This window comes from Osmerus mordax, chromosome 1 (assembly GCF_038355195.1).
Source record: "Osmerus mordax isolate fOsmMor3 chromosome 1, fOsmMor3.pri, whole genome shotgun sequence".
NCBI classification, from domain to species: Eukaryota; Metazoa; Chordata; class Actinopteri; order Osmeriformes; family Osmeridae; genus Osmerus; species Osmerus mordax.
In genome coordinates, this window is record NC_090050.1 from 16,898,172 (window position 1) to 16,912,800 (window position 14,629).

Here is a 14,629-nt window from a genome sequence, read left to right on the forward strand (position 1 = left end):
ATACACATACACACACATACACACACACACACACACACACACACACACACACAGCTGGGGCTTTATGGACAGCTGATAGAAACAGGTTTAGCTAGTGGCTACTGTTAAGAGTAGGTCAAGCAGAATAAAATCTACTAAATGTGTTTTTGTTTCTCTTCATTTGTTAGTGAAAGGGGCCACAATCGCATTTAGTTTTTGCTTTGTTTTTGATAAAACAGTTGCCAATTGTGTCTGATACACACATGCTCTTGGAAGTGGAGTATCACTATTGAGCCCTCTCAGGGGTGTCTAAGCGCAAGTTTCTGAGCCTTATTGGGCAGAGTTTGATCATGCCCTGGGGAGCAGAGGATCATCATACTCCTATACTGAGCGGGAGTTCTAAACACTGGCTTGGATCTTGGTTTTGTTTGCTGTGGAACGTAAGCTTTTTTATACACATTTTGAACATTATAAAAGTTTTTAATCAGTTGATTGAACTAACTCAACTCTGGACAAATTGAAAACTGGAAATATGTCATGACATTTCAAAACATTAGTTGTATATTAATATATTAATTTATTAAATAAACAAATGAATAAATAATGTATTAATTGATTAACTGAATTTACCGATTCCTACATCCCCCCCATTAGCCCATCATTTAGCTGCACTTATGGAACTTAGTTCCATTTTCACCTATGATCCGGTTAAGATTGAGTCCCTTATAATAGGTCAGGCAGAAGTGTCCTTCTGTCTGCAGGTGTGCGTATGATTAGACACTGGGGTTTATGATGAGAACATGATTGGCAGTTTGGGTTTGAATGCCCTGTCGCTTGTTTATTTTCTGAATGTTACGTTTTCAAGGGGTGGCAGGGAATGCTGAGCCGATGTACTTCTTCCCGTTCCCGTAGGAGGAGTTGTCCCAAGTGTAGGTCTGGATCACCAGCTGTTTCCCTCCCAGACTCAAACGGCACCTGGCCATAGCAAACACACATCAGGAAATAAACAAAGAAGAAAATGCATACATGCAGTTGCATAAATCTCATCTAAACACATATTTACAAGGACAGTATGTGCAGCATATGACAAGTGGTATTAGAGTACTGACTTTTTTCCTGGGCGGGTGATGTAGCAGAGACTGTACATGGCGAAGTCAAACTCTGGACTGCAGCCAATGATTGCAGAACCAACCTGCTTGTAGTAACCGTCCCACATGAACTGCATCCCGAGAACATCAGGGAATGAGGCCCACTGAACCAGGGAGAGAGAGTAAGAGACAGTCCCATTGTATATTCTCTTACATAAATTATATAATTTTTGAAACAGCTGAAGACAATCCAATACAGTGTCATCACATGGTATTACAGAAAAATACACTATGAATGTTTCAATTGAACACTAAGTTGTGTAATGTTAAGTGGGGTGCTTACAGGTCCATTGAAACTGTGGCTGTAGTAGTTCAGCAGACCCTGTTTTTCCAGGAGGTAGAACTGGATCCAGTTGTGGAAGCCAGACACCTTCCCACCCTTGATCTCTCCTGCAGTGACAAAGATACACTTTATGAGCCTATATGTTCTTATTCACTTCGCACACACTCACACACGCACACTTACACAAACCAATACAAAACCATCAAACAGACCTGCAAAGATGTGCTCAAATCCACTTGAGTCCATCTTATTGTTGTACCGGGAGTACAGGCCAAACCACATACTCTTTAAGTCGTAAAGGAATTCGTCCTCAGAGGAATAGCGGCCTGAAAAGCAACAGTGATAAAGGCCGGCTGTTTCACTGATAAACAGACAAACAGGTATAGTGAGGTTACGCATAACATCTCTACTCATAAGGTAAGCTATGGCATATCTGAACTTCATGAATATGATGTTTTATGACGCTAAACATTTCTAGAAGTGTCTATGTTTTGTATTGGAACGGTATCCTATTCTATGCATACCCTTGGTAAAGAGGAAGGCAAAGAGCTCACGGCCCAGCTCAGTGTTAGACATGGTCTCCCTAAGGAAAGTGTCCTGCTCAGCCAGCTGCTGGGAGGTGAAGTCTTCCACCTGGCCTGTAACTCTCTGGTAGTTGTCCATCAGGGCGACAAAGGAAGCATAGGTAGGCTTGGAAAATAGAGCTTGCTCATCCAGGAAGGTAAACAATCTGGGAAAAATGTCATAAAAATAAGAAACTTACCCAATTTGATAATTTTAAGAAAAAGGAGAGTGAGAGAGAGGAGAGGAAGAGGGATACTGGGAAAGAAGAAAATACAATAAATCCTGTATGTACTGTTAGAGAGCGACTACACTACCACTTTAGACATAGAAATAAGTGCTAGAAAGAGGGTTATTTGCCAAATGAGATGACTCACCGGCGAGGGGACAAATCCTTCTTGGAGCTGGTCTGGGAGTTAGGCACTAGGGCCTGGGGGTCGATGGTCAACTCAGAGGCAGTGGCCTTGTTGGAGTCCAGAGCATATAGAACCTCAGAGATAGCCCTGATGTCAGCATCACTGATATCAGTTGTCGGAGGAGTACCTGACATGTTTGGGGTATATCGTAAGTAAATAGAAAAGGGATTCATATTATGATAAGAAGTTAGGCCTAATAGGGTATTGTAAGTCAAATACAATGAATCAGCTGTGGCAGTAACTGTTGTGATTGACGATTTACAAGTTTTAGTTACATAAGCATCATAAGATGTTTATGGACTTAGTGCTGGTGTAGAAAAGTAAATGCAAGTAATTATTCACTATCTAGTTTATAGTTGACTATGATCGGATGACTACTAGTCTGTTCATTGCATACCAGTGACATCTGCTGGCCCTACAATGCACATTCGTAGGTTTTCAAAAAAATGATAGATAATAATTTACAAACAGCATTATAACAAATTATGAAGAGTGGCAAGAACTAGTTTATACTGGTAGTTCATTATGATGTTTCACGATGATCATTTCACCAGGTGTTGGATGAAAGGCAAACTCAAACTGATAAGATATTGGGAGACAAGTACACGAGAAGCAGCACGTGATTTCTCTCACCCCCACAGAGATCTCCATAATCGCTGCAGCAGTTGTTGTGCTGGCTACACTTGGAGTTGCAGTGGCATTTGTTCTGAGAGTTGTAGGATTCCCCACAGCGACCAGCGCAGGATGTAGCACTACCTGAAGAAATTAACAACATAAATAAGGTTAATATTGATATGGAATACATAGAGAGAAACCCACAGGAGAACTGAATAATAACTATGTAAATGAGGATTGTAAAACAGTATCACAGTCATTTCAATAAAATAACATGTTTGTAAAAGTTGAAATACGGTCGCCTTACCCTTGCAGACACTGGTGTAGTCGTAGCAACAGTCTCTGAAGCGCTCACAGGCTGAGTTACATTGACAGGAGAAGCCAGGGTCTGTTCCGTAACCACAACGTCCCTCACAGGAATCTAGAGTGTCTAGGGGAAAACACAGAACAGAGTAAAAGGACTATGAACGTTTAAATGACAAAAAGTCATATCCATCAACTACTGTTTGACAGGCAAACTGTCTAATAATATGAGATCAAGTCAGGCTAACCCAAACTTACTACAGTATCCCTGAGAGAACAGGGTCACACCCAGTGTGAGCACAAGAAGGATCTTCATTTCAGCCCAGCAAAGACCTGGAAACTATTTCCAGTGACCCTAAATATATTTTCTGGTTATATACCTAGTTCACTCTGTCTATTCATTCCAAGTCACAAAAGCTCCACCCTATTGTCCACGTACCAACCAATGACCGCAGGTATGGCAGTTATTTAAGTAAGTAATATTCATGCTCCACCCAGTTTGAACACACTCCACACACCTGTTCCAGAATGCAATTTTTCATTGTGAACATTTTGTTTCACTGTCTGTTTTGAGATTTTAATGCATCAATTACAATTGAATGATGGAAAAGATTAGAAGTCATTAATTTATTTGAGTGTGAACATTTAATTTGAAAATAGAAAAAAAGGAAATTAACAATGTTTGTAATAATATTGCTAAGCAGGAATACAGTTTATCACTACCACAAACAAGAGAAATTGTGCACCTGTTGTACATGTTGAATACTGAAAAAAAAAATACATTTATCTGATTGTTTTTGTGTAACTAGAAACATCTGCAATGTTACTGTTTATTTAAAGTAACAAATGAATTAACAAGTAATCAACTAATTCATGAAACATACTTCTACCATAACATTTACACTTTTGACAATGTTAAATAAAAACGTTGAAAGCGTTGTCAGTGATGTTTCACTAACATTAAACATATTCCACGTGCAACGTCCAAGGCAACGGTGTCCCAAATTGTTTGTTTGCATGCACCTGTTGTGTTTCACACAGTTTGTCAATAAGAATGGGTAACGTGTTTAACGGTGTGTGGAAAGACTTCAAAACTTTCTTTATTTAGCTTTATGTGCAACATGTCAAAAATGTAAATGTGAAATGTTTGGTGAAGATAGAGAAAGCTAAAAAAAAATTTACAAGGCACAGTCGTTAAACTCCTAAAATGAAAATAAAATGAATGTATTTGCTAAATTTGTAAATATACTTATATGGCTATGAAATTAACCCGGAAATAAATCAATGTGGCTGTGATGTATAAATAAATGTAGGCTTTATATAATATAGAAATTAGTCAACATAGTTTGATAAATAAATAAATACGTTACTAGTTACTATAAGTTACTCTTTTTCAATGGCTCTGACCTCATTTAGACCTACAACCAGAAAGGGTTAACAAATCATATTTTGAGGTCGGAACAATGCGTCGTTGCCTAGTCTACTTATTCCCATACAATAGAGGGCGCTAGTTTTCTTCACATTTTGTTCTCGTCTTCCGTCAAGGAAGCGTCTCGCAATATTTGTCTGGCCAATGTAGCCGTACACGGCGTGGACTAGTTCAATGACATTCAGTTCTCGTTTGAGAAGATTTTGTAATTTGCCATAAAAGGATCCAGATATGGCATTAAAATACGTGGTTAGATCGATCAGAACAGAACTCTCAAAGGTAAGCAAGGTAGAGGAGCATGTACACTACCTGAGATTGTCATTATAGAGGTGATGAGCTGCTCTCATGTTATGGTCTAAACTGAAGCTAAATGTAACCTATCTGTAATACCATTACCAAAATAGTACAGCAGTCTATTTATTGTATTCAATCGTGTGCCATGAACAGGTTGGGGTGTGGTGTGAAGGTAAAGGATGAGCTTGTAGGCAACACAACGTTAAACGATCACTCTATTGTAAAATATTCTGGTGGTCAGCATCAGAGGTCACAGGGCAAGTTAGTTTACGTTCTCTTCATACTGCTCATAACACTCTGGTTTTGTCTACCACAGGTCTGCCTCACGCAGCATGTGCAGTCAATACACACGGGAAGCATCCTTTCAGCTGCTGAGAAAGCCCTTCTGATTAAACTACGGAAAAGTACCGGCTACACCTTCATCAACTGCAAGAAAGCCCTAGATAAATTTGATAATGACATAAAACAAGTAAATCATGTATTTTCCACTATACTCATACTAAGGATGCCTGACTTGTAGAGCATGTATGATTGTGTGTCTTTTTGAGTCTTTTTTGTAGCCTTGTATAGGAAACTAAAATGACAAAAATACTGTTAGTTTTACATGTAATATCTAGTTTTATTCTAATCTTAGGCAGAGAGCTGGCTACACGAACAAGCCCAGAAGGAGGGCTGGAGCAAAGCCAGCAAACTGGAGGGTCGGCAAGCTAAGGAGGGTCTGATCGGCCTTTTTGTAGGAGACAAGGCTGCAGTCATGGTGGAGGTTGGTACAGTGACTTCTAACTGTGAAGTTACTTTAGAATGTTATTGCAGCACTCAAATATTGACAGTATGTTTGAAATATTATGTATCTCCATGTACCTGTTCTTTTAGGTGAACTGTGAGACAGACTTTGTTGCCCGTAATGAAAAATTCCAGCAGCTTGTGAAGGATGTAGCTTTTGCTACTATGGCTCACCACCGCAGTAAGAACCAGGGCCAGACTGGCTATGTCAAGGTACATACTCTGACAACACTTGGCATTATTATTGTCTATCTGCATCATTGTCTTGGGTCTTTTAATATTCATATTTTGTCTGTGTTTTAGAGTGTGCTGGCAGCCGATCAGCTCTCCAAACTGAATGTGGGTGAAGGAGCTTTGCTAGCTGATCAGCTTGCTCTTACAATAGGTCAGTAAGTTATACATAGAAACCAGCAACACAGACCTCAAGAATGTTCTAAATATATGTTGTATTACTGAATTTCCTCTTCTATCTCAGGTCGACTAGGAGAGAACATGTCAGTTAGACGTGCAGTGGCGGTAGGTGTGCCTGCTGACTGGCATATCGGGTCATACATACATGGAGGCGTGGCCAGTCAGACTGACATGGCTATGGGGCGCTACGGTGCCCTGGTGGTGTTTCGGGGGGGCAAGGATGGGGCACAAGAAACCCTGGGCCGCTTGCTGGGCCAACATGTGGTGGGGGAGTCCCCAGTATCCCTGGGGAACATGGATGACCTTCCCTGTGGTGAGACAGAGACACGGCTGCTCCCTCAAACCTTCCTCCCTGACCCAAGTCGGACTGTGGCCCAATACCTGAGGGAGCAGGGGGCCCGAGTGTTGGACTTTGTTCGCTTTCAGCGTGGTGAAGCAGACACTAAAGGGGTTGAGTGAAAGGAACCTCAGAATTGTTAATAATGTTTTATATTTTCCTTTATTCGTTACTAATTTGGCTTAGGTGCAACGGCACTGTCCAGTGTCAAACAAGCCTGTTTAAATCGAATCTGTATAAGTCATAATTCTTAGTATATAACACACCACACCATGTTGTTTGATGGATTGAATCATCATTACAAGTAAATAAAATATATTGTACGTCATCTGTGTGTGTTGGTCCATTGCCTCTTTGCAATTTCAACTTTTAGACACGTTTGCACATATTTTCAAGTCACAAGCGACTGCTTTATACTGTTTTTCACAATAAAACATTTGACAGTTAACGCCAAATCCGTTTCCTCCGTGCCAGGGGATTTCAACCTCTATCATGTGCTTTTTGAAATGTACTATGCATTTAATATGTTTCCTTTTCTCTATTATACTCTATGTATTTGTATATTTTACCGCTAGTCTCACAGAGATGTGATTGGCCAATACATTGCACTGGATAAACATTGAATGATGATGTCATGAGGGCTGTGTCTCTTTTCAACGTCCGCTAACAGCAGTAGTCCCAATTTCACAGACCTCCGCCCGCGGATCGTCCCATACTGAACGCAGACATGGTAAATTCCTTCGCTTTGTTAAGGTGTATAATGTGATCTATACGTATAGAGCCAGCAAAACAATGTATAGCGGATTTATATCAGGGTTTTATTTAAAAAATGTTAAGTAAGGAACGAAGTCTGAGATTACAGTACTAGTAGCCATAGTGCTCGCTAATCTCATCATCTAGTACTGTACTGTGGAGTCTACTAAACGTTAGCTAGCAAGCTAGCCACTTTTAATTCCATTTGATAACCGTGTTTCTGTTCTGTCTGTTGTCTTTCCTGATCAGTCTGACTTCTCAGAAGACCAAATTATCGGTGAGTAACGTTTAAAATGATCTGGGTGAAGAGTTTGATTGCTGACATCTCGAGAACCTATAGGCTAGCTAGCTTGCTAGCTTGCTTTACAGTGACTGCGATTTGGAATAGCTCATCTGTGTCTCTTACCTTTTGTCCCGTTTGTCATACTGTGGGGCACTGACTCTTAAGTCCCTGCAAACTCGTTGATAGATGTGGAGCTGTCCAGGTAGGCAGTTTGAGATTAACCAGGTTTTGTGTGTGACAACCGTAGACTAAATAATCATGCATGAATTTCACGGTTGGACTCAAGCCCTAAATCGTAATCTAGCTGTCCATTGATCCTTCAACAGCTAGCACTAACGAACAACAGTTTGAAAAGCTACTAGCAACACGGTGTGATAGAATTGCTATTGAATGTAATGTAGTGTGATTTATCTAGTCGAAAAGGAACGTATTATTACTAATGCGTGTTTTGCACTTATATTGTTTGCAGTGGTAGCTAAACTTTAAGGATGCTCGTGCAGTGATGATGGTAGAATGGGTAACGTTTTGTTATGCAGTTAACTAGCATCTTGATGTGGTGAGTCATGATCAAAAGGTTAAGGTCTGAAATACGAGTAACTATAGGTTCATGACTATATTTGGTATCAAGGTTAAATCGTCTATTTAGTTTCAGCAGGTACTGTAGAATGATGGGCAACAATTTAGTCACACGAGTTAATTTCTGTCCCGGAAATGTTGCAGATAACAAATGCAGAATTAAAGCAATATATTTCGTAATCTTTTGAAGGGTGTGTACCTCTCTGATTAACATAATGTGAAAGGAAATGACTGCGTTTTAGCCACGGTTTGAAGGCGTGGCCCAAACATTTCCGTGACTGCCTAGTAGGTAGGCTACATGGCTAGTTCTAAAATAAAACCTGCTGCAAGTTACTGAAGCATTAGTATCGATGATGATTTTTATTGTCATTTCTTCCATTCTCTGAGCAGTATTTTTGTAAGTTTTGTAACACCGTAGTAGATTTCCTTCACTGGCGTTTGTTTAAAGAAGATAGTTGACAGATTCCACGGCTTAGCGCTTGCTTTCAACCAATGCCTTATATGGATAAATGAGACGCTTGCAGTAGTTTCAGACCGGCCATCTCTGGATGCGTAGCATTCCAGCGTGGGGAGGCTAGAACCAAAACAATGGCCCGGGGAAATGACCCTGATGCCAGATACCATTCTATTAGAAGTCGCTTTCAGGCATTCAGACAAACTAACTACCCAGCAAAGAGCAGAAGAAGAGAAAATAAACAGTAGAATATCTAGTAGGCTGAAATGTGGAGGATTATACTTGATTTCAGATATGGTTTCTTTATCTTTTCTCACACTCATCCTTTTAATGCTGGTTTGTGTCCCCCCATCAAATGAATATAAACAAACTTATAATATGCTTAATTACAACACTGTCCATCTCCCCTTCAGAGTTCAAAGAAGCATTCCTGCTGTTTGACAGGACAGGGGATGGGAAGATCAGCTACAGCCAGTGTGGGGACGTCATGCGAGCCCTGGGACAGAATCCTGTCAACGCAGAGGTGCTCAAGGTCTTGGGAAACCCCAAGTCAGATGGTCAGTCTTGCTACTGGCTCCTTGTGGAATAACTGTCATCTCTGCTGAATCAAAAAGGACACCAGTAGATTGCTGTGCATGACTGAACATTTAGGTTTTACCCATGCTTCTCTCTTGGCTTAGTAGTCAAAGTGCTAGTGGGTTCTGGGTACATTGCTAACTGAAGCTGTGAGGTGTCCCGCTCATGCTTTAATAACCATGCTGGGTGCAGATAAGAGGACATTAAGTTCAAATTCTGTGCAGTTTGTTGAATTTCAACAATCTAGTGTCACTGATGAACAGTAGAACAGTCCTTTTAAAGGGTGCTTGTGGAAGCATGACTGTCGTATTAGTGACAAACACCATTATATTGCCCTGCATTACACTGCCCAAACAAGTCCAATGCAAACCTTACATATGCTAATTACACCAAGAAAGGTTGCACTGTTCTGATGTATGGGCTTTTAACATGCCTTGATCAAGTGAAACTAGTATTACTGGAAAATGTCAACATAACTAAGGATTGGCACCAGATGGTTCATGCCCTTCGTATTGGATCCAATTGTTTATAGGATAATTACGTTTTGCAGTTAGTTAGAGAAGATTTGAACCGAAAGTCAGAGAAATGTTATTGATTGTGTTTGTCACACTGTCTATAGAGATGAACCACAAGATGCTGGACTTTGAGCAGTTCCTGCCGATGCTCCAGGCTATTGCGAAAAACAAGGACCAGGGCTCCTTTGAGGACTTTGTGGAGGGTCTACGTGTTTTCGACAAGGAGGGCAATGGCACAGTGATGGGCGCTGAATTGCGCCATGTTCTTACTACACTGGGTAGGGGCCGAGATATGTCAACGCTTATGAACTGTTAACAAGATTCTTTGCAGTGTTTCCCCTACCATAGTTTTGGAGGGGTGGTTTCCCCCCCTAAACGACCTCCGGCCGCCCTAAAAGTATGACAAAATATATATAATTAGGCTATATATTCCCCCCAAAAAAGACGCGGGAGAAATAGCTGTTTTCACACACGTACAAGGCAATTCTCTTCTTGCTCGTCGCCGCAAAAGTTGCGACTAAAGTTCACGCAACGTTGCACCTTGTTATTTACACCTCGCCTGTCGAGTACATTAGATCCACTGGCAGCGACTACATGCGCGTGAATTCACCTATTCGCTCCTTGCGAGCGTCTCCGTGTGGTTCTGGGAATAACATTTACTTCCTTGCATATACAGTACCGGTCAAAAGTTTGGACACATTTTCCCATTCACTTCCCAGACTGATACTGTACTGTGCTAGGTAGTTTCATTTTGACTGTCAAAAATACTGACATTCCTCGACCACAAATGCCCCCCCCCCCCCCCCCCCCCTCTCTTGAAAAAAAATCCTAGGGGAAACACTGCTTTGTTTGGGAGGTTTTCTGTATTTGCTACATTTGTCCATCACTTATGTTTTCCCTTAATTATGTTTTGTCTGATCCACGTTCTTCAGATGATGTAGCCTAGCACAAACCCCTTATCTAAACACACCTTAGTTTGGGACCAAAAGTCCCCAGTGTCTTTGATAATCAGTCATTACAAGCGCATGAGTTCCTCAATAACCTTATTCAGACTTCCTTTTGTTTGCATATTGACTGTCAGAGGCCACAGTCAGGGAGTGTATGCTGCCTGTCATATGTTTGTCACTCCATTCTGGAGGCCTCTATGAAATAATAGACTCTATTACAGATTGCTGACGGTTCATTGTTATGTTTTCTATAAATCTCATTGATATACTTAAACCTGTTTTGTGATGTGATTGCAGGAGAGAAGATGACAGAGGAGGAGGTGGAGACTCTTTTAGCAGGACATGAAGATGCAAACGGCTGCATCAACTATGAAGGTAAAGCAGCAGCAGTATGAGTGGACAACATAAGCTGACGCTTCAGAGGATAGTTCAGTAAATACCAATAAGATAAGATATCTTCAGAATCTAGACAGATTCACCCACGCAGAACTTCTTGTCTTGGGAAATCCAGACCCAGCATTATAGACGTGTTTCATGTTTTGTAATCTTTGGTATTTAAAATACAGTACGCCTTTAACAGTTTTGACTCATGTTGTTGTAGCCTGTCAGCTCTGATCTAGCTCTTCGATATTTTGAGTAATTTTGAATTACTCAAAGGAAAAAGTGTTAAGTGTAGCCAAACAATGTTGTTTTGGTCGAGGCAACAGTTTACTGTATTGAAATAGTTATAATTAGGGGGAGTCAGATGGCTGAGCGGTGAGGGAGTCGGGCTAGTAATCTGAAGGTTGCCAGTTCGATTCCCGGCCATGTCAATTGACGTTGTGTCCTTGGGCAAGGTACTTCACCCTACTTGCTTTGGGGGAATGTCCCTGTACTTACTGTAAGTCGCTCTGGATAAGAGCGTGTGCTAAATGACTAAATGTAAATTATATCCACATTGAATTGTGAGTCAAGTTTCCCGGCCCTACTGGTGCATCCACATCACTGTCTAAATACTCTCTTAATAACTTCTATCCTCTATTAGTAAATATGAAGAACCATAAAGAACATACACGGCTTGTAACCTCAAAACCTAAGGGTTATATATTGGTGTAAAACCTGTTGTCCTGTGTGCATTGTTGAGTTCACATTCCCCTTGTGTTGTCCCCTCACTGATTCCCTGTTCCTGTCCCACAGCCTTTGTCCGTCACATCATGTCCGGTTGAGCACGGGTACGAGCAGAGCCACTAAAGCCTACCTAACTGTCCACCTAACAGGAGAGCCTCTCTGAAACTTGTCCCTGCACAAGACGCTCCTGCCTGAAAGGGCAACGTAAAGCATACACAAAAAAAATAGTTTTCTTCAGTATAGTCTTATCTTGCTCAAAAACGATCTGATTATTACTGAAGCACAATCTCATTTGTCTAACTTGACCCCTCACATTTCAAACAGAGCAAATATGACCAGTAGGCACATGAATGCAGTGGAGCCTCTTCATGCAGTGATGCAGTTGACAGAGCCGGGTTCCTGTGGTGAAGTGGTTTGGAATGGTTTGACACTTGACTTTCTCTCCTGCAGATCATCTCCCCTCTGCCCATCTTGCAGTTCCCGCCATTCCATGGCTGTAGCCTGCATGCAGCGTCTGCATGAGTTAGCTTTGTAGGTTGCTCCTCTGACCCCACAGAGCCACCTGGTTTCAGCAGAGCAGAGCAGGGCAGGGCAGGGCAGGGCAGTGAAGAGGTGTACTGGATGGTGCCTTCAACACCAACAACTTTTTCTTTTTAGGCACTGTGTTTTGTTTTTGATTCTTCAGCGTTGCCCTGCTGTCCTGTTCAATTCAGTACAGTATTGTACTACTCATGCAGGATTACAGAGAGCTGCTTGTTTTCCTTGGCTGGCATTTCCGTTGCCTCCCATATTCTCTCCTTGATGAAGCTGCTGCTAGAACTGTAGATGCGTTTGACCATTTTGTTGTTTTCTTCCCTCTCTCTAAATTTGAGCCTTCCCTCTCTCCCGCGCTGTTCCTCTTGGCCCATTCCTCCCCCCCCCCCCTCTGGTAGATCATCCCAAATAAGGAGGGTTGCTAATCCTAACACATTCCAGGTCCTGAGGCCTGGACAAATCCATGGCTGTTGGCTGAGAGAGAGAGAGAGAGAGAGCTTTTCTTCTCATCCTTCCCTTCTTTCACCCCTTTCTTCCTCTCGCATCCCTAGCCTGTTAACGCTGACCCCTTTTAATGCAGATTCTGTCTTCTGACTTACTGATACCTGGAGTGTCTGTGGGGAGACAGCAGCCATCTCCAGCACAGCAGAGCATCCATGACGGCCCAGACAGAACCACCCAGGAAACTGTGGGAGCAAGGCACCCACTGAGCCTGACCCTCTTTGGAGGATTCATTACTACATTGTATTTAGAATACAGTGACAATATTGTAGAACATGTGAGGCTTTTAAAAAGGATGAGGAAACTGGCCGATGCTGGAGGTGCAGTTTGTTCCCCATGTTTCCCTTTCAGACTGGAACCAGCCTGGTACTGACTGTCTTTTCGTCTTCCTCCCCTTCTCTCCTCCCCTCTCTCGCTCACAGAACTCGTCCGGATGGTGATGAGTGGTTGAAGATTTCAAGAGAACACACAACCAGCTACATTTGAATAAATGAAAACAAAAGAAAAACTTTTATTATATAAGTCTGTCTAAAACCCACCCGAGTCATTCCAGCCCCCTACGCAGTTGTAACCTGTGTTTCCTTTTCATTTTTATTTGATTTCAGAAGTGCCTTTTCTGTGTCTGAGTTGAAGAGCCCCATTCATTTCACATGTAAACACCATCCAACCACAGTAGCGCATGCCATCATGCCAGGCTTGTGGACAGAATCGGCAATAACATTCCCTTGATTTTCCCATACCTTCCTCTCACTGTATACCCAGTGTCCACCTCGTCACCCAATAGCTGTGTTTTTATACAGAGGAGATGCATGTTCATTGGCTAAAAGACCAACTGTAATGTTTAACATGGCCAACCAATCATGAAATGGTAGATGCTGTGCTGTCTCATGTATATGTTGTATCAAACGGTATTAAATAAAAATCCCAGTTTCTGAAAAGTAGTATTTGTTTGTATCCTTTCCGTAAGAGGTGATGTAAAGTATTGCTTTTGGAAAGCTTTTCACTTGAATAAAGAGTTCATATTGAAGTCAATATTACATTGTACATCAGTGGTCCAGTATATGAGTGCTTGCACCTATCAACGGAGTATCTGATCACACGTTATGGGTGACAAATTTAGCATTATCTCGAGTGCAGAGAGTGAATGGCGTCAGGTCAGTGCAATACAAAGGAGGACATTTGGATAGAATATTACAACAGTTAGATCAGACTTGGTATCACTTCCTACCAAGTGACTTAACTTTTTAACTGAATAAATAGGACTGATAGAATAAGGTGTCTACAATCTTGGTTTCTCATTTTGTATCAACAAATAGAAACTATCCCTTGAAGATGTAAATGTTGTGGCAGACCTGTATGGCTTTGAGTGTTCTAATCAAGGCAGTGGCCCTGTTAGGCACAATGTGAGCGACACTAGCTGCATTACCTTATATGGTGGTGCAGGTGAGGAGGTCGCCTTTATGGGGTTATGGTTTGATAGTTTCCATTGTCTACCATCTAGATATGTTATGCAATGGTAGCTTGGAGCGTCTGCAACTGTAAACTGAAACACAGTTTATGTTAAGTTCTGGATGTGGAAGTTGATGTCTTGTAGAAGCTTGGTTAGAAAACCACACTACCCTGCCATCTGCTGGTGCATGTAGAGTTGAACCAGTCAAATCATATCCACAAAAGCCTAATTTCATCATCATGTATTTGTTACCCAACTGTTTTGTTAGTAAAACACCTAATACAAACTTCTGAGTAACTTTCAACACTAGTTCTATTTACTGAGGAAATGTTTATTTCTACTGAATAATCAATGCAATCTTTGCATCTCCAGCA

General features: G+C 41.4%; 3 protein-coding genes across 3 annotated transcripts; 2 read left to right on the forward strand and 1 right to left on the reverse strand.

Annotated features, from left to right (window-relative positions):
- Window positions 1-790: 790 nt before the first annotated feature.
- On the reverse strand, window positions 791-8,014 carry endou (endonuclease, polyU-specific). The gene is made up of 9 exons (XM_067249091.1): window positions 7,719-8,014; window positions 3,310-3,432; window positions 3,021-3,143; window positions 2,349-2,514; window positions 1,935-2,140; window positions 1,623-1,736; window positions 1,411-1,517; window positions 1,089-1,231; window positions 791-954 (listed from the first exon to the last, which is right to left on the reverse strand). Exons 1-9 carry the CDS (start codon window positions 7,735-7,737, stop codon window positions 840-842), a joined length of 1,116 nt encoding a protein of 371 aa, XP_067105192.1. The 5' UTR covers window positions 7,738-8,014; the 3' UTR covers window positions 791-839.
- tsfm (Ts translation elongation factor, mitochondrial) lies at window positions 4,890-6,878 on the forward strand. Its single transcript, XM_067242069.1, has 6 exons — window positions 4,890-5,013; window positions 5,345-5,497; window positions 5,663-5,791; window positions 5,902-6,024; window positions 6,115-6,196; window positions 6,287-6,878. Exons 1-6 carry the CDS (start codon window positions 4,966-4,968, stop codon window positions 6,679-6,681), a joined length of 930 nt encoding a protein of 309 aa, XP_067098170.1. The 5' UTR covers window positions 4,890-4,965; the 3' UTR covers window positions 6,682-6,878.
- On the forward strand, window positions 7,216-13,743 carry myl6 (myosin, light chain 6, alkali, smooth muscle and non-muscle). The gene is made up of 6 exons (XM_067249202.1): window positions 7,216-7,289; window positions 7,562-7,589; window positions 9,039-9,182; window positions 9,821-9,994; window positions 10,961-11,038; window positions 13,228-13,743. Exons 1-6 carry the CDS (start codon window positions 7,287-7,289, stop codon window positions 13,254-13,256), a joined length of 456 nt encoding a protein of 151 aa, XP_067105303.1. The 5' UTR covers window positions 7,216-7,286; the 3' UTR covers window positions 13,257-13,743.
- Window positions 13,744-14,629: the final 886 nt, after the last annotated feature.

Bases quoted from the DNA above. Each gene is read 5' to 3' on its own strand.
- tsfm (XM_067242069.1), top strand. From the start codon at position 4,966: ATGGCATTAAAATACGTGGTTAGATCGATCAGAACAGAACTCTCAAAG. The intron at 5,014-5,344 runs GTAAGCAAGGTA...TGTCTACCACAG, and splicing joins TCAGAACAGAACTCTCAAAG to GTCTGCCTCACGCAGCATGT. The intron at 5,792-5,901 runs GTTGGTACAGTG...CTGTTCTTTTAG, and splicing joins AGGCTGCAGTCATGGTGGAG to GTGAACTGTGAGACAGACTT.
- myl6 (XM_067249202.1), top strand. The intron at 7,590-9,038 runs GTGAGTAACGTT...TCTCCCCTTCAG, and splicing joins CTCAGAAGACCAAATTATCG to AGTTCAAAGAAGCATTCCTG. The intron at 11,039-13,227 runs GTAAAGCAGCAG...TCTCGCTCACAG, and splicing joins CGGCTGCATCAACTATGAAG to AACTCGTCCGGATGGTGATG.
- endou (XM_067249091.1), bottom strand. The intron at 3,144-3,309 runs GTAAGGCGACCG...TAATTTCTTCAG, and splicing joins CTACACCAGTGTCTGCAAGG to GTAGTGCTACATCCTGCGCT. The intron at 955-1,088 runs GTCAGTACTCTA...TGCTATGGCCAG, and splicing joins ATCACCCGCCCAGGAAAAAA to GTGCCGTTTGAGTCTGGGAG.